Genomic DNA, 21,769 nt, shown 5'->3' with positions numbered 1-21,769 from the left:
GAGCAGTGAATTAGTTCTGGCAAGTGATTGTGGTTTTGTGGTTAAAGACATTGTTGTGGCAGGTGTCTTTGGGTGGTGCTTTTAGTATTCAAAGTTATTTCTTAATGTACAGAGCAGAGCTGAACCTGGAGAAGCCATCTTTGGTAGCATTAGGTTTGCATTTTTTTTTTGTTATGCAGTGGTTTCTTTGGAGGCAGTGATTGTGAGAGCTAAGGAGTTTTAAGAGCAGCAGGATTTCCATCTTGACCACTAACTAAAATAAATTGTGCCTGGGAATTGTCCTCTACCATTGCCATTTGGCTGAGGTTCATGAAGGAATGGATTAACTGCAGACTGGTTGACTACTGGACTCAGTTTACGTGTGTCAAGTTACACTTCATGTATACCTGGACAAATTTTATCTCCTTTCTCCTACAGACTTGTAAGGTCCAGAACATCTGCTGCTACTTGGCAGAGAGCAGACTCCCGTTTCTGTGGGAAGAAGGGACGGAGATGTTTACTCAGTGATAGATGAGTGGATCTTCCACAGCCTGTGCTGTTAAGTCTGAGCTCAGTAAGGTCTTTAAACATTGCGTACAGGTGGTCCTGTTCAGATCAAAACTCTTAGCTTGCTGTCTTGACCTACGCTCACACAATGAAAATGCAGATTAAAACTCATAGCATTGGTACTGATTATAAGTGCGGTTGGAGGACGGACTGCACTTAAGTAATGAAGAGCTGGTACCTGAAGGGCTGCTTTCTGCCAGGCTCTGTTTATTTTAGTTTCAGGTTAATTAGCAGTGGATATTAGAGCTGATTCCTTCTTGGCAGAACCCCAAGAGAGGAGACTTAGTAGGTGCAAACGTGCTTTCCTTGGAGTATGCTGGGATGCAGAAATAAAACCAGTTGCATCATCAGATCACCCTTTTGGGCAAAGTCTTCCATCCCAGCTCGGTTATTCCTAGCTGTCCTGGAGTGGGAAGGCTGGGAGTAGCCCACAGGAGGGCTGGTGCTACCAGGTCCTGAAAAGAACTCTTCCTGTGTTGGTGAGGAGACAAAGGAGGGCTCATTTTCCTGGCTTCCAGCATGTGAAATACACATTTAATGTATGTGAAGGTAGATAACATAGTGGTTATAGGAATTGTCTTTGCTGTTCATCCTGGTCTTGTAAAAGGGCATTCATCCTTACCTTCTCCCATTTCAGCTTTTACTAGATTATTGTATTTCCTTCCTAATTTTTCTGTAGTAGGATAATTTCCAGTGTGCATGTCAGGATATGTTAGCAGACCAGTTTACTTGTTAGTAAATTTGTGATTTAGGGGAAAAAATTAAATGCTGAGAGATTAACTTTGCTTTGCGAAGGGCGTATGCTTTATCTGTATGTAAATATTTGTAAAGAAATGCAATTCACGCAAAACAACACAATTTGCAGAGTTTGAAGTGTTGAATTTAGAATTTGGTCACTGTCCGCTGCAAACAGATGTATTTTTCCCCCAAATACGTGTAGGTGGCACTGTAGGTCTGTATAATACCAGTACGCAGAAGGTGGCTTTCTAGCAGTTTCTCAAACGTTTTAAATTTGGGATATTTGAAAATGCTGATGCCGTGCAGCATGGATTTTTGGTGGATCCTGATATCTGTCATTACAGTTGCTGGAGCAAGCTTCCCCCAGTTTCTCCCAGACAGAATGCTGGAGTCACTACCTGCTTCCAAACCCTGTGATTTCCTCAGCGTCGATCCATTTAGGATGGGAATTTGGGGAAGAGCACCACCTTTAATCCTTGTGAGGATTCATTTGTGAAAAATAATTGAACAGGAGGCAATTAAATGAAGTTGATATAGCAAGATAGTGTGTGGCATTCCATTAAAATCACTGATTTTACCTTTACAGGAAGGCAAAAAGCTAGAGGTGCCTTATGGAGAAGACTCTCAGGAATGACAGAGCATCTCCAGGGAAGAGAAACCTTGGGGAGGGAATGGAGAAGCAGGGAGAAGTTGGAGCAGGAGCAAACTGGAAAGAAAGGGGGGGGCGGGGGGGGGAACACAGTAACTGTGTTGAGGAGAAGGACTTAGGTATTCATCATAACTGGAAAATAGCCAAAACCTGCAGAAATATTATTTAACAGAAAAGTAGTTCTTTAATACTTGGTTAAACTCAGAATTGGCGTTGCTGTGTTTGGGACAGGATGTGAACTAACTGCTTTTTCTTTCTTTTTCTTCATTCTTTTCCCTCAGTGTTCAGGACAAAAATGGAGTGCTCGATCCTTCAGCCATCCCTCGCTTCATTCCGGAAATCACAATTGGAGGCACTGAATATGATAAAATCTATTACGAGTATCGATCGGTAAGTCGTACTGGAAGGGAAGCAGTTGTATGCTAGCCAGGCAACAGTCCCTGCCAAGGTGTAAGTGCGTTCATAACTGTCCTGTGCACAGCCTGGGTGTCAACCTCACGCACAGGGATGCGCATTTCTAAGAGTAAATTGTGGATTTTGCCCAGATCCCCACCTTTTTTGAAGTCTAGCTTCTCCACAAGAGGAATAATGAAGCAAATGATTTGTTTGTAAGCTGATTTTCTTTTTTGATGTTTAGATGTGGACTAAAGGATAAGTGGTTTTCATTTGTTTTTGTTTCTCCTGCCCTGATTAGTCTCTGACCTCTGAAATCTAAAATAATCCTTTGAGTCAAACAAGAAAATTGGAAACCCATGGCGACTTCTATAAAGAAGACCGCTTATAAAACGCTGGAGGGGAGGGGGTGTTTTTTCTGGAGTAGGCTGAGGAGGTACGAATGTTACATTGCTTCTCAAAACTGTTGTTGCTTTAAATAGTGTGTTTCTGTACGTGGGCACACATCCAAAGCCTGTTGTGGCCCAGCGCTCTCTTACACCTCATGCAGGCTCCCACACAATGTTTTAATTAGCTGCTTGCCTTTCTGGTTCTGGAGACAACGGCTTCCAATTGACTTAGCATTTTCCCCTATTGCTTATTGTTATTTAGCTGGCATGGGGTCCTCTCGCACCACGCGGTGTTTTCCTAAAGCCCAGGTATTGTAAATTCTCATTGGAAAAGTTGTGGAACTGATGATAATTAATATTGATTGGACAAACTAAAGTTGCAGGTGATGGTACATTTTTCAAGTTGGGTTGAAATATTCTCTCCCACTGCGTGGGGTTTTTTTTCCAAGCAATTACTGAAGACAAAAGAAGGAAAATCTATCAAAAATGTTGTGAACCATGATTTGCATAGCTGAAGCACTATTGTTTTTTCTGTTCCTGTTAGTATACAGTCTCTTACTGAAATTAAAATGTAAGATAGATGTTTGTGGACTTGGTTGGAAACTCTGAACTACCAATGTTTTCTTCTGGAATAGTCAGTTCAGAAGTCCTTGGGAATATTCCACATAATTTGTTCCTCCTCAGCTAACTATGTAGTGGAGAGGCTCCTGGGTTCACACTGTTCTGCCTCATTTGAGATGTAGCCTTTCCAGCTAGTAAAAGGGGCTAAAAGTTAAAGCACCAGAAAAGCCTCTGTCTTCCTTGAGGTTGTCTAATGAGTTTGAAAACTCCCTGGTCCATCTGAGAAACTGCCATCAGAATTTCGTGCTTCTTCATATCGCAGTTTTAAGTCAGACTTCAAGCTCAGACTAAGGATTTTTGGAGTCCTTTGCTCCAAGAGACGTCTGTGCGTGTGCAGCACATATTTCGGAAGGATCTGCTGCATGACTTGTCGCCAGCATGCAACATCCATCTGTACTGACGGTGCCTTTCTTCCCAAAGATGACAGGGTTTTTTTGGCTGAAATGTCACTTTGCAGCGGAGCTGGGAATTAGTAAGGCTGCCTGACACACAGCTAGATGTGACCTCCGTGCTGCGTGCTGAGAACCAGGGGTAATACTTCTGAAAGCCTTTTTTTCTCTAGCTGTACAACAGCACATTCCTCTTTGTGCTGGCAAGAAACGGAGAATGCCCTGGCTCATCAAAATAGCTGGCTTCCAGGAAAAATTGTGACTTGCCTTGCAGATGTAGCAAAGGGAAGCTTAGGAGTAGGAATATGAATACCTGGGAAGGAAAGCTGTGCTCTTGGATTGCTCTGCTCGATGCCAGTTAGTTGACAGCAGAAGCTGAGCACTGTCAGTTCAAAAAAACATTGCCAAAATATAATCTCCCTTCTGCAGGCATGCTTTTAGGCCCTGATTCAGGAAGGTACTGTGGAAAGTGATAATGTCCTTTGGAATAAGGAGGAGTTGTACATTTCATGAAACATTCTGTTAAATTCAGGCGATACTAGCTACTCTTTTTCTCTGTTCTGAATGCTTAGACACTTGTAATGCTTCAGGGATGGTGGTGGGGTCTATAGGGATGGTACAGAATGCAAAAGATGCTGAGTTTTCCCGCTTCCCGTAGGCGACTGGAAAGGAAAGCACAAAGCCAGCCCTGCTAGCTGTTTTATGTTCTAAGAATTCAATTCTTTGTGTTGAAACTTTGGAGATCTGTGTTTCTACCTCCAATTTTGCTTAGCAAATGAAGGTGTGAATTTCTCTGTAAGACAGGGCTTATATTCAGAGGTAATACAGCATGAGACTAACCACGGAGGCAGAAAAAGCAGATGAACTTCTAGATATACAAATCTTGGCTCTGAGGTTGCTGGGTCTAACGAGAGGGAATTGTAAGCCCTTGCCTTGCCCATGTCTATGCAGGGATGGTTACAGCTGTGCTACCGCTTTTGCATTTGAAGACAGATAAAGATTTTAGGCTCACATGACTTATAAGTAAAGACTCAATTATGGTATAATTACAGAACTTTAACTTTTCCTTGTGGGAAATATGTGCTTTTAAAGTTAGTGTAATGATGTTTACCACATAAATACAATGCTTTGCGTAGGGGATTTTTTTCCTCGGCAATCCTATAACTAGTCATAAATCTTTGATCATACCAATAGGCAGCTAACTGCTGTGCTTTTCAGAGTTGCGTGCACACAATTCATGCTGCCTAATAATGGTGGTTTTTAGGGATTTGCAAACTCCAGGCAGAAGCTGGTTTTTGTTCAAAATATTCATTACTCAGAAGCAACCGAGGAGGAGGAAACTCTTCAGTCCAAGGTTTTAGTGTGTGTGCCTTTCTGCAAAATAATGAGGTAGCCACATACAGCTCTGAATACTAGAAACTCACTTTTTTCATGTATATCCTCCAAATTTCTTCTGTAAGCGTTCTTTTCACATGTGAGGAGGTGGCTTTCTGCAGCCTTCTCATAGCATAAAGTCATCTGGCAGGGTTCAGCTGTTCTGTTAAGGCATTCATAAACTTCTAAAGATGCTTTTCTGGCAAGGGAAAAGTAACCTTTTAGTCAGGTTCTGTAGATCACAGATAAGCATGTTCGTTCTTAAGTGAAGCAATATTATTTTAGGAACTGTCAGACTAGTAAAGACTTGACTACTCTTTTTTTTTTCTTTCTTAACAACTGCTGTATCTCTCTGCTTTCTTCCAACTACACACAATCCCCATGGATAATGCTCCAAACTCCATGTGTGCCCTGCGAAGCTGGAGCACTTAGGCAGATGTGTTTGCAGAGAAGACGAAAACAAATGGTTCTGTTTAATGGAATCAGTGTACTTAAATAATGTGCTTATGTACTTCACACTCCCGAATGCTGTTGGCTTTTTTTCTCCATGGGGTGGTGAAAAAAGGCTTCTTTTACGTGCATGCTCTTTTCTGTATACATAAAAGTGCAGCTGTCTAAGATTCATATTCAAGTCGTCACCTATATCTTTACCTCTGAAAACAAAACTGGAGAACTTGAAAATAATCTTTGCCACCTCTCCTCTCACTGCAGATCATAAGGAAATGTTCACAGTTTCATTTATACAAACTTTGTCCTTAAATACAAAAAAATTAGTAGACTTGCTTATCACAAGGTGTACCGGGGCCTGGAGTCCGTTGGTTGCTGGTGTTCATTCAGGCACTGGAGTGGAGAATTCCTTCAGTAGAGCAGATGAAAGCAAAATGGTTAAAACCTAGTTTCCTTTCTTATATCATCAGCCCTAGCAGAAAGCATTTGTGCTAGCCTGCTCACCCTGACCCTGGTTCATGTAACCTGGCTCCTCTGTTTGTCCAGTGTCTTGCCCCAGCGTCTTTAAACACAAGTCTAAGAAATCATGAAGGAGCAAAGGGCTATATGGCTGAAAACAGTGGCTTGTGTCTCATGCTCTAGGATCTGTTGGGTTTTTTCCCCATCCTTTCTCTGGAGGGATAGGACTGTGCAGTGGGAGTAGTATCCTATCGTCTTTATAGTTAGCTGGAATTCTTTTAAGTGTATGTGCTGGTTTGTATATTAAAATGACCGAACGCTTGGACACACAGATTCTTCTTCAGACAAGACAGACCTAGGCACCCAGAAGTTCCTTTTGTACTAAGGCAAATCCCGTATCAAAATGTTACATCTTTTGTTAGCCTAACTTACATAATTAGGAAAAAAAGAGGGAAGTCAGGGATGTGTGCCTTACCCTTGAAGCAGACAGTTGTGATGAATTCTTTGAAGAATTTATTCCACACTCTTGGAAGTACCTTCGAAGATCCTTCCTATCCCAGTATGACTTCCAGCTCCAGTGAGTGTGTGTGCTTGTGTGTAGGGTGTTCTTAGATCAGTTTTGGTTGTAATCTTTCAGTCTGAAGTATCCTTTTGCTCTTGCATTGAAATGGTGAGCCACATGTTGACCTTCCTTTCTTTACCTTCTCACTGCTTTTCCCCACCATGCATTGGCTATTTGCCGATCCTGGCACGCCTAACTTCCATCCGTTGGCTCCTTTCCTTGACGATTCTCATTGTCCTTCTTTGAACCATCTAATTGTGCAATGTCACTTTCTGTAGTGAGATAAACTTTGCCCATGTGCCATATTCACCACGTGAGGAAAGTGGAGGCTTATTTGGCAGTAGTATTGATTCTGCTTTATCCATCCTTGTCAGTGCAGCTCCGTATTAAGCAGAGACAAAATGAGTGGCTCAGATTTTTTTTTTGCTTAACATTTTAACTCAAGAAAGTAAATAAATATGCCACTGAAAGATAAGAGAAAGCTCTCGTTTGATTTTCCCCACCCTTTTCCCTTGGTGGAAGACTGCTTTTGGAATACGGGGATGATGAGCATGAAGCAAGGAAAGCTTGAGCTAGTGAAAGACCTAGCTACTGCTACAAGGTGCAACTTGGGTCCCATAACTGTGTCTCTGGCAAGTCCCTTCAGCTTGCTGACCTAGCAGGGATTTTTTTTTGTATTTTTTTTCATTCCTGGACTAGTCTTATGCTAGGTTGTCAAACTGAATGGGTTGCTGGAGTTAGATGAATACCGGAGCTGTCGAAGGGAAGTAGCAGCAGCGTGTGGCTGGGGTGGGATTGCTGCCTTTCCCTAGGAGCTGTGCCAGCTCAGCTGCCTTGTTAAGCTGCATCTTTGAATCCTGCTCCTCATCCTCCTCCCTTCTGCCCCAGAACCTGGGAGTGTGTGGCTGGCAGTCCTGTGCAGTCTTGCATAGCAGTGAGGAAGGGGAGGCCGAAGGGGAGGAGAGTCCCACGCTTTTCCCCCCAGCTTTTTATTATCCTCTTTTTCATAAGGATGCAGCTTTAGAAGGGGAAATCCTCCAGTGTGCAATGTCTGCAATGTCTCCAGTTATTTAGGTAGTTGCAGGGCAATAGCTGTTAACATAATGAGCTTCTGAGTGGTGGGAAGGTGAGCCTGCAATGTTAGTCAACTCTGAGCCTCGCAACCCAAAAGAATAAGATCATTGTAAGAGCGTTTGTTTATAATGTGAAGATCATAACTGGCCCGAAAGGGAGAACAGTAAGGGAAGACTTTTTCCAGGTTTGATGTGGCCTAGGTTGCATGTGAAGTGCATCTTCTTGGCGGTTGTGGTTGCAAGGGGCCGAAGATGGCTGCTGGCAAACGGGGAGGGAGGGTGGTTACGAAATCCTTTAGCTTTCACATCTCCTCAGAGTGCAGAGCACTCCTGGCTTACACACAAATCTCCCACTTAAAATACCCTGAACTACAAAAGAAATACTTAAGGTTTTAGGAAGTCAGGGTCTGGATCAGCAGTAGGGAGTGTTTGTGTCAAAATAATGCATTGAGGTTTAATGGGGTGATCTGAGTGGTGGGTTCCTCAACATCTTGACCTTTGGCTGCAGATTTTGGGTTACAAGAAAAGGTACAGGCTCCTAAAAAAAAAGCCCTTTGACCAATTCTGCTTGTATGCAGAGAGGTCATTACCCATGCATACGTGTAAAGTACAACTGCAGCAGTAAGCCTTGATCTGAGCCCTGAATTGTCTTCTATGGTACTCTTGCCTTTGCAGAAGTAGGGAGGTTTAGGATATCTTTGTTCTCCATGTTTGTGATTGTATCAAAGACAGCCGCTATGGTAACAATCTTCTGTTTCCTCTCTTGCCATTTTTTTTTCTTGGCTTGATGAAGTTTTCATTTTTTTTAGGATCAAGATCTCCCTTCCTAATTCTTATTTTAATGGTGGTGTTTGACAGCTGTAATGCCTAGTCCTGTCTGCTCTTGAATCCAGGAAGGAATGAAAACAGACACAGAATAAATTAGGAAAGGCTTAATTTAAGGTTGTTTTTTTTTCTCTTTTATCTCTGCAAAAATATTTTTTAACCCTTTCTAAAGTAACAAGTTGTTGCCTGGCTAAATATCAGTAAGACCAGAAGAATGTGAAGAATAACTAAAGCCTAGGAATGATGAAGTTGTTCCTGAAGGGTACCTGGAAAGGGGTGGGAATAGGCAAGTGATCTGCTTTTCCCACCTTCCCAGTCCTCCTCCACTCTCACCAATCTCGTACATACGGAGAGAGCATGAGAGCAGCCCTTCTGCTTTAGAAACGTGTAGCTTCTCTACCCTGCTTCCCTCAAAAAATGTTGTGGGCAATCGTCAGGGAAATCTATCCCAGATTCCGGGGGAAAGAACCTGAGACCTTGGGACTGTCTCAAATCTTGGCCTTGGTAGTTGTCTGTTCTGTTTTAGATGACAGACCATGCTATCTCAGGCACTGGGTACCTATGTAAATCAAAAAGACAGTAAAATCCCAGCGGCATTAAAATAATCCTTTTCCAACTTGACAGTCTGCCACTGAGCCCAATGAAAGAAAACCACTTTTTTATATGGGAGCACATCCTCCCTCTCCCAAACCCCTTTTAATCCCATACCCATGTAGGAATGTGATCAAAAAAAAAAAAAGAAAGTAAAAATGCAAGGAAAGTAGCTCAGAAGAAAGATCTTTTGTTAGTGATTAAGCAAAGCGGCGAAAAGTTGCAGGTGAACTGCTCCCATTCCACTCTTCTGTATCTCCTAGGAAACTTTAATTAAAAAAAAAAAAACCAACACCAACCCTCAGAGGACAGTTTCATCATGGTGTCTTATATTGAAAATCATGCTCTAGATCAGAAAAAGGTTTTGGCAAATGTGTGAGAAAGTTGCTTGGGTTTATTTCTCACTCTCCCTGCTTTGCTTCAGCTTCTCAGGGGTGACATCTCCATGGATCTTGAACTGTGAAATTGTGTCAGTTTGAAGCGTTTAACTGTGCTGGTCTGGTACAGTTTTGGTTGGGATGGCATTCCTTGTTTCCTGATAGCGTTTTTATGCTGAGAAGTGCTTTGGGGCTTTTTAATGTAGAACTGGCATTGCTAAGACCTGCTGCTACCTTGAGTAATGTAACGTAAGGAAAGCTATTGTAGGAGGCTTTTTGCTTTTTTACCTCTCTGGTTAGAAAAGCAAGCCTACAGTTAGTGTAACGCTTTATCTAGCTTGGATGTAGTTACTTGGCCTTTCCCTGCAGAAGGTTTGCACTCTGTAGTGGATAACTGACATTAATAACGTATTTGCCGAGAAAAACCAAAGTAGATATTATTCTGCCAGTGTGCAGAATAGTCACTAGGGCAAGTAGGCACTGTGGAAAAGAGCTGCAACAAAATACTTAGCTGTACCCTGTTGCTCGCGTACTCTTGGCTGTCCTGCAAAAGCAAGGCTAGAGATGCATGTTAGGTTGTTTATGGTGTTTGTAGTTGTTCAAATTGTAAGTCACAAATTCATTTCTATAAATCGGATTCCTGCTCACTTACGTTGTTTGAAATAAAAAATACTTCAGCTTTAAAGAAATATCCTCTGTCCTCCTTATGGACACTTCTCTTTCCAAAAGATTTCTGTTGTCTTGTCTATCTTTTTTTAATGAATGAATGATGGGCAAGACAACATTGATTGAACAATTTCAGCAAGTTGGAATTGTTTTAACCTCGACTCAGTAAAGCTTTTGAGTACTCTTGTTACTTGGTCTATAATGCATGTTAACAGCATTAATAATTTTGTTTGACTAAAGAATGGCAGGAGTCAAGCTGTAAACAAACATCTATCTATGCCAATCCTTTGGAAACCAAACCATATACACCTTGAATGTGTGTTTGGGGGGTATTGCACCCCCCGTTCCTTTTTTTTTGTCTGTTGCTTTGGAACACAGGAACCAAACCCTTCCAGAGTACAGCCAATATATGAAGCTAGGTGTTCCTAGATTGTCTCAGATTTTACCTATGTGCCAACAACAAACAGCAACAATAAACTTCTGGAATTCAGGATTTCTACTGGAAAGAGCAGTAGTCTTCGCTAAGAGCAGCAATGGAAGGTGCTATTATTATGCCTGTTAAAAACAGCCACTAAACGGAAAGGTTTGGGTATTGATGAATAAGCCCATGCTTGCAGAGTAATGACTCTGTTTTTAAGTGCTCTTTGATCAGTGCTGCTCAAAACGTGCTATTTGTAGATCTATTTTAGCTGTGAAGCCCAGCCATTAGTAGAAAGCAGCACAGGAATAGAAGGAAAAAACGGTAATTCTTTTTGCCTCTGAAATGTTGGAAAACAAGACAGATGGATGTAGACCTTTTCAGATTGTTAAAACTCTCCAGAGCTCTACCTGTATATGTCTGGTTTGAAATTATTTTGAGGAGCTATGAAAAGCAGCCGCGGCGTATAGCAAACAGCTGGCTGAAGCTGTTTGTTGCTGCTCTGCAGCCTATACCACTTTATAGGGCTTTTCATCATGTTTATAGTTTTGACAGACACTTCTGTGGCAGAGTTCTTAATTTAACTGATGAGATGATCTCGTTTTCATCTTTTTACTAATGCTCTTTTAAAGTTGAGCGGTTTCATTCCTTTGAGCTGGCTCAACCTTTGGGTACAGCTCATTTCATTAGTTGCATGCTCTGTGCGGTGGATTTTATCGCGTACTTCTTGAGATAATCCTTCCTGCCAACTTTTAAGTTCTGCACAGTGTAATGCAGCAAACCAGGACTTGATTCTCAGTCTCCTCAATTTCCATGGAGTGGAAAAAAAAAAAATAAATCTGTTACTTGGCAGTGACCTTGCAGGAGCTCACACTTACCTCTTGCCGCAGGGATGCGTGTGAGCTGTTGGGTTTGTCTAGTGGGATCTGTGTTCCCCTTTGCTTTGTCGGTGCTGCTTCAATTGTAAACTCGTGAGGGCAGAAACTTAATGCTTGTATTGCAAAGTGTGTGTCTAGATGGCTGCTGTGATAACGGCACGGCTTTTCTTACTTTTCCTGGGAAAGATGGTTCAACTTTGGTGTGATAGTCAACTGCTTTCTCTGCCACTTGGTGCTGGACGAACCTGTTGCTGGCTCCATAGGTCTCTTTGGGTTGGTGTCAGTGAGGACCTACCAGGGTTTGAAAGGATTTATTTGGCCCTGTCTCCACCTCCTTTTACTTACCTGTGGAAATGTGTTGTTAATAATTAATCATGCGTCATAGGGTGCACTACCATTATTTTTAATGTGGCCATTAAGTCACACTTCTTCTTTGGTCTTACTCAAGTGTGATATGAAGGCAACACACGTGAAGTGTTCCTGTGAATGTGCCAGCCACTTGCCAAAGATATGGCCTTGCTGGTTTTCATTATAGTTCTGTCTGGGAAAGTTACTCCTAATGCACAAGTCTTGGGGAAAGTGCAAGTCTCTTCCAAATATTTGCCTGGTTTCACATCGAGACCACCTAAATTTTGTGTCAGTAGTATCCTTCAGCAAGGAGTTCTTCAAGCCATTGGCTTCATTTGATGGCATCTGTATCTTGTCTTGGAAGAGACAGTGAATATTCAATCCCTCTCTGTGTTCTCTTGGCTACTGGCAAGTTCCATAGAGCTTTGTCCTATCTCCTTTCCATCATCTCTTTTCTAGGCTGGGCAGTCTTCATCTTCTGGCTGCAAAACCGGCAGCCTCAGGGCTGACCGCTTGTTCCCGTCCCTGCCCTTGTGCTGGCAAAGCAGCTGTGGGAGAACAGGCTGGGAACTTGAGCTGGGTGCAGTTCGGAGCACTGACTTAACCGTTTGTGGTCACCCAAAGAAGCACATCCTACCACTTGCCCTGCATCCGTGGATCTTCCCTGGTGCTCCCACCACTCTTCTTTGCAGTGGGTCTGGTACGTGTTTGGCTTGACTGAGCTTGCAGAGTCACCGAAAATGAAGCGAGCCAGAAGGAGTGAATAGCTTCTTGCTGGGCGAGGGGGTTGATTGAGCTTGTGGAATGATCCAGCAAAGCTGCAGAGCTGGCTTGGGCCATGCAGCAGAGATGAGAGGATGGGTACTGTAGGACCTCTTCTTGTTGGCATCACGCTGTTCAGTCCATTCAGCTGCACTCTGCAACATTGCCGTGACACTTTTCATTTGGCTGGTTTAATCCAGGCTCCTCGTGATAGTGAGCAAACGCTTGTTCTGGCAGGAGGTGAGCATACAAGGAGCTGGAGGAGAGGCAGAAGACTACAAGAACAGGAATGACTCCTGTTCCAGAATTTTTTCCAAATGCTCAATAGGTGCTAAAAGATCACCAGCTTCCTCCCCTTTGGGATAGACCTACGTCGTTCCTAGGTGTGCAACTTTTTTACTACAGTCACAGCTGTGAAATATGAGCTTTGAAGAGCTCATTCTTGGGAAGTCGTCTGTGTTACCTGTACCTGGCGCAGATAGTGCGCAGAACATAAATTCACATCATTCAGCTTGCTAGGCAATATGGGTTTTGTTTACTGTGCCTTCCTCTTCCCATTTTTTTTGGCTATTTGGAAAGCTTGGCTGTAACATTTCCCAAAACTCGACTGCTTTTGCCAAGGCCCACTGTGAACGAGGGAGTATGGATGAATACTTATTATAAAATTTGCTTTGATGTATTGCATGTCTTTAACCAAAGGCACATGGGGAATTTGTTTTGGACAATGAATTTGAATTCTTTTGGGATTGATATTGTATCTTTTTAAAGAGGGCAGATTTACCCAGAAATGAAACTGTAAACTCCTGTATTTTCCCAGAGAGCTCCTGTTGCTTTAATAATCTAGTTATCTGGGAATCTCTTGAAGTATCAAAGGGCCAATTATGTGCTGCCTGGAGAGGACCAGGGAGAGCTGGTTTTGTGCTAGAATTAATAGATACAGGCTGGTCACAGCAGGTCTGATGTCCTCCCTAGCTCACCACTGTAAATTTGCAGGGCAGAGATAGTAATCATTTATTTTCATCTCACATCTCCTCTTTGCTCAGCAGGAGTAACTCTTGACAGGACTGCATGGTTTCTCCTGATATTTAGACAAGACATTAAAGACAATTTTAAATGAAAAACCTTAGAAAAACCGATCACAAATGGCTTGTAATTGCTTGTGACAAGGCAGGGTGGGGAATGTCTCACAAAGGAGGTAGAAGTCTTCTGTTAGCTTGATGTTTTAGGGGAAGGAGTGTCTTATTTTCTGACCTTCAAATAGAAAAAAATAAGAGCATGCACACCCCCCCTTCCTCAAAACAACAGGCTTCATCCTGGATTAAATAGCTGGTTTTGTGGCCTGAGTATAAATTTCACCAAGACTGGGTCTTGCTTCTCTCTGCAGGGGCAGCTGTCTCAAACAGGATACTCTTACAGTTTTTTGAAAGGAAAAATCATCAGGAGAAGTCAGGGGTCCTGTGTGAAACCAGCATTTTTGTGAAGATGAGCAGATGATATGTGCTTAATTATTTGTAAGGGCTGCCAGCGGAGAGCTTGTTTTTAAAGGAAGAGTTTTATTACAGCATCTTTGCTTGCTTCAGACTTTCTCACAAAACTCATTTGCTTTTTCATGGTAGTTTGCTTTTTGATTTCAGTATTGTATCTCACAGATGAACGCCGTGTTCTCCCTCTTTTTCATTCCTGGAGATAGGAAGAGAAAGACTCTGCTTTTGAAGATAGGACCTAACCATCTCTGGCATTTCAGATCACGGTCAATACTTTCCAAAGGGGACTGCTCTCACACCTGAGGCTCGGAGGTTGAACTGTATCTACATCTGTTTCCTCCGTAGGATCACTCATTTCGGAGTAATTGCCAAAGTAACTACTTTATGCACTGATCCTGTCACTGGCAGGTTTTGTTCCAGTGGCTTAGTTATCTAGTGGGTACAGAGCCTGGTTTGTTTATTCAGGCTGAAACCACGCTAAAAATTTGTATTGCTTTTGCAAAGCAAGTTGTTAGCAGATGATTTTGATGACAGTGTTGGCACGCTTGTGGTGGGTCTTCTGTCACATAAGTGTGCTTTTGCTGACCCAATGCAGCCTGCTTTGCCTGGATGAGCACTTTGCTTGCCTGCAGAGAGAGCATGTACACTGTGTAAGGGGACTTGGCTATTTTAACCGTACTGGCAGGCTTTCTCTTTTAAGTCCTGTGTGCTGTAATCCCTTAAAATGGCTGCTACTTAAACAGCTTCTTTTCCCAAGCTGAAGGTAAAACAGCTTGACCACTGAATTTTTGTCTGTAACACTGAGTGCTTTTGCAATGTGGTTGCACATGGCAGCAGGCTGAGAGGGCCAGGCTTGCTTTTCCATCCCAATGCATGATCTGTCTTCCTCCTGAACCCTTGTGGAAGGCTTTGGTGGTGGGACATCTTTTTGGACAGCTAGATGGGCTACCAGGAAGGGGGTTGTGTGCTTTAGTGTCTCATGTCCTTTCACAGACTTGGAGGTAACAGATCCTCATCTCTAGGTCTAGACACAACTCCTTGAACTCCCAAATGTCAAGACTCTGTTTAAGCTACTGCTATTCACCTCCATTTGCTCTCATCTTGGTGATAATTTGCTTTCCCTCCCTGGTGAGGGTGCAGACCCTCCAGCTTTCCTAGTATAGCTGATGTCCCCCTCCTGGTGCCCCCGGTCCATCAAACCTTTTCCTCTGCAATGCATTTCTTGGTTCGCTAGGCTCGAACCGCTCGTTGCCTGATCCTCTTGTGACCTCTACAACCAACCAGCCCAAGCTCTTGAGATGCTGCCAGAAGGAAAGGCTTCTTGCTGCGGTCCCCAGCCCTCTGCCATCACAAGTACAGCGAGGTGCAACAAATTGTACGGAGGGGTGACTTCGTGCAGCAGCACCGTGGTTCCATGAGCGCTGGTTTGGCAACTACAGGTACAGAAATGTCGATGAGGTTAACCTGTGTGTCCGAGCTGCCTAGGCAGAGGCTGCTCCCAGTAGCATTAAGGGTCTGTGCAGAGGAGTCACAGCCTTGAAAGCTCAGTGAGGTTCAGAGACAGCAAATGAAGGCTGTTGCTTAGGTCCCAGGCTACCAGTGAAATTTGGGTAGGGGGTTCAAGAAAGTTTGTCTTTTTCCAGTGAGTAGTGGTTTCTGGCTTTGCTTATGAATACAGGCAGATATTACTTTTGGTTTTTTTGAAGTTAAGTTCAACTCTTGAAGGCTAAATATGCAATTTCATTTGAATGGTTTAATTTAATGTAGCAATTAACTGAGTATTCCGTGCATGAAGTGTTTCATGTATTTAATAATGTGTGCCTATTTTGGCATGAGATTCTACTGACTGATTCAATTCTTCTACTACATGCTTTGGTTAGAGGGGTCATCTCTTACTAAAACTAGGAACAAGGATGTGTTTTGGAGAAGAGTTGCGTGAATCCAGGTGGAATATGCTGATGTGGTGTTGATATTATTGGCCTGGTTTTTACATATATTATGGCATAGTTTTTTTTGTGGGTCCCCCATTCAGTTGCACAGCTCAATTTTTTCAAAGGGACTGACTTTTCTGTAAGTTCTAATCATTATGTTGTAAAGATGTATTTCATGTCACACTTCCACAGACACCACGAGGCACTTCATAAAGAATCTAAAAATTTCTGTAAAGAGTGAAAAGAGAAATATTTCTGACTGAACTTTTTGCTTTCTCTAGCTTCCTGGTCGCAATTTTAGGCGAGGCTACAATGCTGATGTTGGTGACAAGTGGATCTGGCTGAAATGAAATCTGCTCCCTTTGGAGCCCTAGCAGCGATGGACCACAGAACTTGAGTGAAGAAGCAGCAGAGTTCAGTGTGCCTGCTCCGCATCAACTGTGTAGCATGAAGAAAATGCTGGTTAAATCATCTTGCAGCTACAGCATAAGAGAATAGACTCCTAGAAAGGAAACCACTTTATTCTGGTTTGTTTTTCCCTAATGAATTCAGAGTGCTTTGTCTTTGGATGTCGGATAGTCGATGTGTGATAGCAAAGTGATCCGGTATTACAGGGGCAGACTTAAGATCAATGCTGAACTTTCTCTTCATCAAGACTGTGGCATATTATTATACAGGATTGTTGTTGTTTTGCTGAACCAAGAGAAATTAAACCTGTATCCTCCTGGCTCTCACAAAGTTAATTTCTTGTTCTGTCATGCATGGTGTCTTATTAGTTTCATTAGAAGAGTGCACATGCTAAAAAAAAGCACTTGCATCGTGTTCTGAAAGCCTTGTACTGGGCATCAGCATCAATGCAGGCAAGCATAAAAAAGTTCATTGAGAGAAGGAGATAAGTGTTGGTCTCAATTTAAACAGCAAATTATCTGTGCTTAGAAGTATAAAAAAATATTCAAAATAATTGCCAGCAGTTGTACTGATAGTTTCTTCCTTTGAATGGGTGCTATAGATCAAAATGTTGGGTATAAAAGACAAACGTAATTATTATTTTTGCAAGTCCCTGAAAGTCCAAGTTGGAGTTGTGTTTAAGGAAATGATTCATTTGGTATTAGTTAGTCACAGAAATGAGGCACCTTGGCATTGGTTCAAGCAATGCTGTCCAGATTTAGTTTGTAGCAATTCTGCATTTCCAGCAAGGGGCTGACTACTTCAGATGCTGAGTAAAAGTGCTGCCAGGCATTCCAGTATTCAGGGCAATGCCTTTGAATTAAGCAGCCAAGTCTTGCCCATGCCTCTTCCCATATCAAAACTAGGATGAAAAGACTCCTTTAACAAGAGCCTTGGGGGCCTGGTTAGATACTGAAATAAATGAGCAGTAGGATAGAAATGTGGCTCTTCTCACAGGTCTCTTAGCTCTTTATAAAGCCGTAGAACATGGAAACAGTTTCACCTCTGATCACAAAAGGACTGACTCTGGTGCAGCTGTGCCACCCTGTGCTAATGCAGCTGGTGGCTTCACGATGACGAGCGAGTGCTGGGGTGCAAGGCCGGCACTGTGCCTTGGACTTGCGTGAAAACACAGCAGAACTGGTGTAGTCGGTCCTGCGAGGCTGTGTGTTACTATTTTTTTAACTGTTGCAAGATCTTTGTGCATTTTCACCTTCCAGAGGCTGGTTCTCCAGGCACTGGACCTATGCGTGTTACAGCTCAGCCATGTGCTTCCTTATCCCATGTCTCCCCTGGGAAGGTGTATCTTCGTGCTCTCATGCCTGAGGACCTGCCAGCATGAGCCACTCCTGTCTTCTCCTATGCAATGAGATCCTGAGCAATTAATGTTAGCTTTTCTTTACCTGTTGAGAGTGCCAGTAATGTCAGTAATGCATGTGGAGATTAAAAGAACATCTGCTGTGGCTTTAGGTTCCCTTTGGAGTAGTCCAAATCTGTTTTTACAGGTGTCCTCCATCTCGGTATTCCTATGTTCTCCAGGTGCTGTAATTCACTTGGCAATGTGTGTGCAACCTGATGTTGGATCTCCTAGAAAGGCATTTTGTGCTGGTGAAACTGTTGTGTTCAGCATTGCCATAGTGGGGCACATGGGGTGCAGAGCTTTTCTAAGAGCCTTCCCTGTCTGCTGCAGCAGCACACTGAGAGCTGAGCTGAGCTTTGGATGTAAAGAAGTTTAATTCCAGGCAGGAAAAACAGTGTTGGCTTGTATGGCAAGCAGTGTGGTATGACAAACTGCATGTTGAGCATACTTTTTTATCCCAGTTTTAACTCTGCTCTAAAAGTAAAACTGTTTATAAACTACATCTGTGAAGGAAATAACTTTCTCTCCCCTTGCTGTAGGAAGGAGCATTAGCTATGTTTTCTTTCTTCCCTCCTTCCCACTCCAACACCTCAAAAAAACATCTCTTAGCAAACCAGCTGTAAAGGTTTTTGGCTTTTGAAGACTAGGCTGTGCCAGTTGGATGAATTCATCTCCAGTTCTTTATTAGATTGGAAAAGATAAAACGGCGCAAGTCCTCTCCGTGCTTCTGTGTAGGTGCACGTGTGATATCATCTGCAGTCTGTCCTCTTAACCTGAGTTTCCATCGCCTATGTTAATGCATGGGGAAGTTTGCCTCTTGCCTGTCGTGTCCCGTGCTTCATTCTGCCTGCTTTACAAAGGCAGATTCCCTGGGAATGGTGGTGGTTCACTTATAGCCATCAGCCACATTTTACGGGCAGAACCCCTGGCTTTCCTGATGGCTGCAGTCGGTCCATCCAGTAGTCCAGTGACTAAGTCCCCCTTGGGTTCACTTTTCGGTTCCACAGGAGGGGTGAAAGGAAAGAGGAGGTGGGTGAGAATGGGTCCTACCACCAAAATGAAGGTTTGACGTGCTGCAGCCTCGGATGAGATTGTGGAGATTGCCTCTCAGCCTCTGGAACCTGTGATTTCATGCTCACACCCATCCCACTCTTAAAAACTTGGCTTACCGCACTTCAGATTTGGTCTCTTAACCATCCCCCTCTGGCCTTTGCTGTGGTTGACTGGTGCGTGTTTGTGCTTTCTCAGTATGTCCATTAATAGCTTCCTTGTCAACTGGGGGACAGCTGAAACCATCCAGGGTGTGACAAGGTCAGCCTCTCTGCTGAAGGTACCTGCGTGCGTCTGAGCCTCCTCATGCTTTGCACTTCACCTTAAGGTATTGTCTCCTCACCTGCCCCTACCCATCTTGTGCTCCTCAGTGGTGACGTTTGGCCCGGAGCTGCAATTAGGAGATCCAGTGAGTTTCTTCTTCGCCTTCCTCCTTTAAGGTGTAACTTTCGTGTTTTAATAGCAGTGAGGTTTGGATATTAACTATGCTGCTTCAGTTCTGTGAAACTGCTGCAGTGAAAGAGAGGATGTGCCGTGCTGTGCCCCCACCACAAGCAAAGATTGAAATGAATCCCTTCTGCGGAAGAGCTTGCTAAGCAAGAGTAATTTAGGTGCACAACAAATTCCAGCTGGCTTCGAATGCTGTTTACAAAAGACTGGGCAAAATGAATCATTTGTGCAAAAGTTAATGGAAGCAACCAGAGCAGAGGGGAGGTGGGATGGCACACCGCAACCCAACAGGCTGCTCTCCAGAAATGTGTCTGCACAGGTTTAGTGTAAGCTGAGCGTTTATGGAGAACCTCAAACGCCATCTGCATTCAAGGAGGTCTTGGAGGAAAAGGAGGTCCGAAGGTGAATGAAAAGGATTGACACTCCTCCCTTTGTTCATGGCCTTCTGTTGGCTTGCATGTGATATTGGGCAGGCTTCTCGGAGGTGCGTGACCCTGGGAGCTTCCATCCCTGTTGGTCAAAACTGAGCCCATCTAATGGTGTTGCTTCCCATGACCCTGCTTAGCTCATATGTGAAATGAGTGTTTTTATAAAACACTGGTTCAAAGATGGGATAGGCATTCAAAACTCTTCTGTGATGCTTTCCTCGGGGCTGAAGGGAGGTAGCGTCTAGGTTTCCCTGGCAGAAAGGTGCAGCTCTGCGGTCCCAGCTTGTCTTTCTGCTGCACTGGTGAGAAGGTGCCATGTCTCAGTCTTGCTGCAGTCACGAGCAAAGCCTTGGCCACCCAGGAGCCTGCTTTGCTCCAGTTTTGGTGTTGTGGGTTGGAGATAATCATGCTAGAGCAAGGAGCTCATGCTAGAGAGCTTTTCTGAGAAAGGGAAATTATTTCCCTTTGCAGTCCCTCAGCAAGGAGGACTTAACTGGCTCTGACCCTTTTAACCTTGATAAGAGGGCAGCATTCTTTACGTAGCTGCTGCTCAGATAGCATCATCTGCATGAGCATCACGGGCGGCAGGATGGCATGAAACTTGCAGGTTCTGCTCTAGTTTGCAGCTTTAAGTCTTCATTTGCCAGATACATGTTCACAGTGAGATCAAAACAAGCACGTTGCCTGCTGGCATCGTGTAATTCCTCTGCAGGTGCTGGAGCCCAGCCTAGCTGCTTCTATCTGATGGGACCACTCCTGACTATTTGATTCCTGCCAGTGTTCTCCACCCTCCCAAACAAAAACTACAGGTACAAATGATACCTAAATTTTACGTGCCTGAGAACTTCATCTCAATTAGCTTAGTGGGTACTGAGCATCTTCAAAGATAGCCAGGCATTGAAATCTGTGGCAGCTGCTGTGGTTCCCTCTGGGAGAGGCAGATACCACACCTCATTCCTCCACCTGCTCATGGATCAGGAGTTCACGGAGCATGGCCTGGGGATGCAATCCCAGACAGTGGTGCTGCATGGAGGATAAAGGCTGCGTCTGCTGATTGGTATGGGGGCTGCTGCGCTTAGAGAAGAACATTCCCAGTCCTCAGCTGTGTCTCCGCATGTGGGTGTAAGATGGAGAAACATGAGTGTGGGGCCAGGGAAGATCGCTGGTGGATCTGGCTGGGTGTGGGGTCGCAGGCATGCCGAATGGGAGCACACTTCTCCCAGCTGTGACCTAAAAGTTATGGCAGAACAAGGGTTTTGGTTTCTCTGGGTTCTTTATCTCACTGCTGCAGGCGTTCTCATTTCAGCACTCGTGTGGCTCTGGTAGAAAGTGAGGAACCAGCCTTCGAGGTGGGACAGGGTTGTGCTGCATTATGGTGCAAGAATAGCACAGCAATGGCGCTCTGCGTTTCAAGAAATGGGATGCAAGTGTGATTTATCAAGCCACTGATGTACAGGTTTGTTCTTTACTGGTTCCTCTTCTGGCTTACAAGGCTAGTCCAAACAGATTTCTACTTTGTGTGGAAGTTTATTTCTTTTTTGGGGAATCAAATTCTTATATATGAAGTTCACAGTAGAGTTTCTGTTGTGTAAATAGTGGCCAAGAAGGCCAGTGGCATCCTGGCTTGTATCAGCAATGGTGTGGCCAGCAGGACCAGGGCAGTGATCGTCCCCCTGTACTCGGCACTGGTGAGGCCGCACCTCGAGTGCTGTGTCCAGTTCTGGGCCCCTCATGACAAGAAAGACCTTGAGGGGCTGGAGCGAGTCCAGAGAAGGGCAACGAAGGTGGTGAAGGGTCTGGAGCACAAGTCTGATGGGGAGCGGCTGAGGGAGCTGGGGGGGTTTGGTCTGGAGAAGAGGAGGCTGAGGGGAGACCTGATCGCTCTCTACAACGACCTGAAAGGAGGTTGTAGCCAGGTGGGGGTCGGTCTCTTCCCCCAGGTAATGGGCGATAGGACAAGAGGGAATGGCCTCAAGTTGTGCTAGAGGAGGTTTAGATTGGATATTAGGAAGAATTTCTTCCCTGAAAGGGTTCTCAAGCACTGGAACAGACTGCCCAGGGTAGTGCTGGAGTCACCATCCCTGGAGGCATTTAAAAGACAAGTAGGTGTGGTG

General features: G+C 44.0%; 1 protein-coding gene across 1 annotated transcript in view; it reads left to right on the top strand.

The window, feature by feature from the left end:
• NDUFA10 (NADH dehydrogenase (ubiquinone) 1 alpha subcomplex, 10, 42kDa) overlaps positions 1 to 16,753 on the top strand; it is a 43,130-nt gene extending 26,377 nt beyond the window's left edge. The window contains exons 8-9 of the mRNA XM_009705620.1: positions 2,215 to 2,323; positions 16,202 to 16,753. Coding sequence (XP_009703922.1) covers positions 2,215 to 2,323; positions 16,202 to 16,270 — 178 coding nt within the window. The 3' untranslated portion in view covers positions 16,271 to 16,753. The remainder of the gene's footprint in view (positions 1 to 2,214; positions 2,324 to 16,201) is intronic.
• The last annotated feature ends 5,016 nt before the right edge of the window (positions 16,754 to 21,769 follow it).

The sequence above is a fragment of the Cariama cristata genome, unplaced genomic scaffold, assembly GCF_000690535.1.
Source record: "Cariama cristata isolate BGI_N322 unplaced genomic scaffold, ASM69053v1 scaffold7010, whole genome shotgun sequence".
Taxonomy (NCBI): domain Eukaryota; kingdom Metazoa; phylum Chordata; class Aves; order Cariamiformes; family Cariamidae; genus Cariama; species Cariama cristata.
This window is presented reverse-complemented; position numbering and strand designations above follow the sequence as displayed.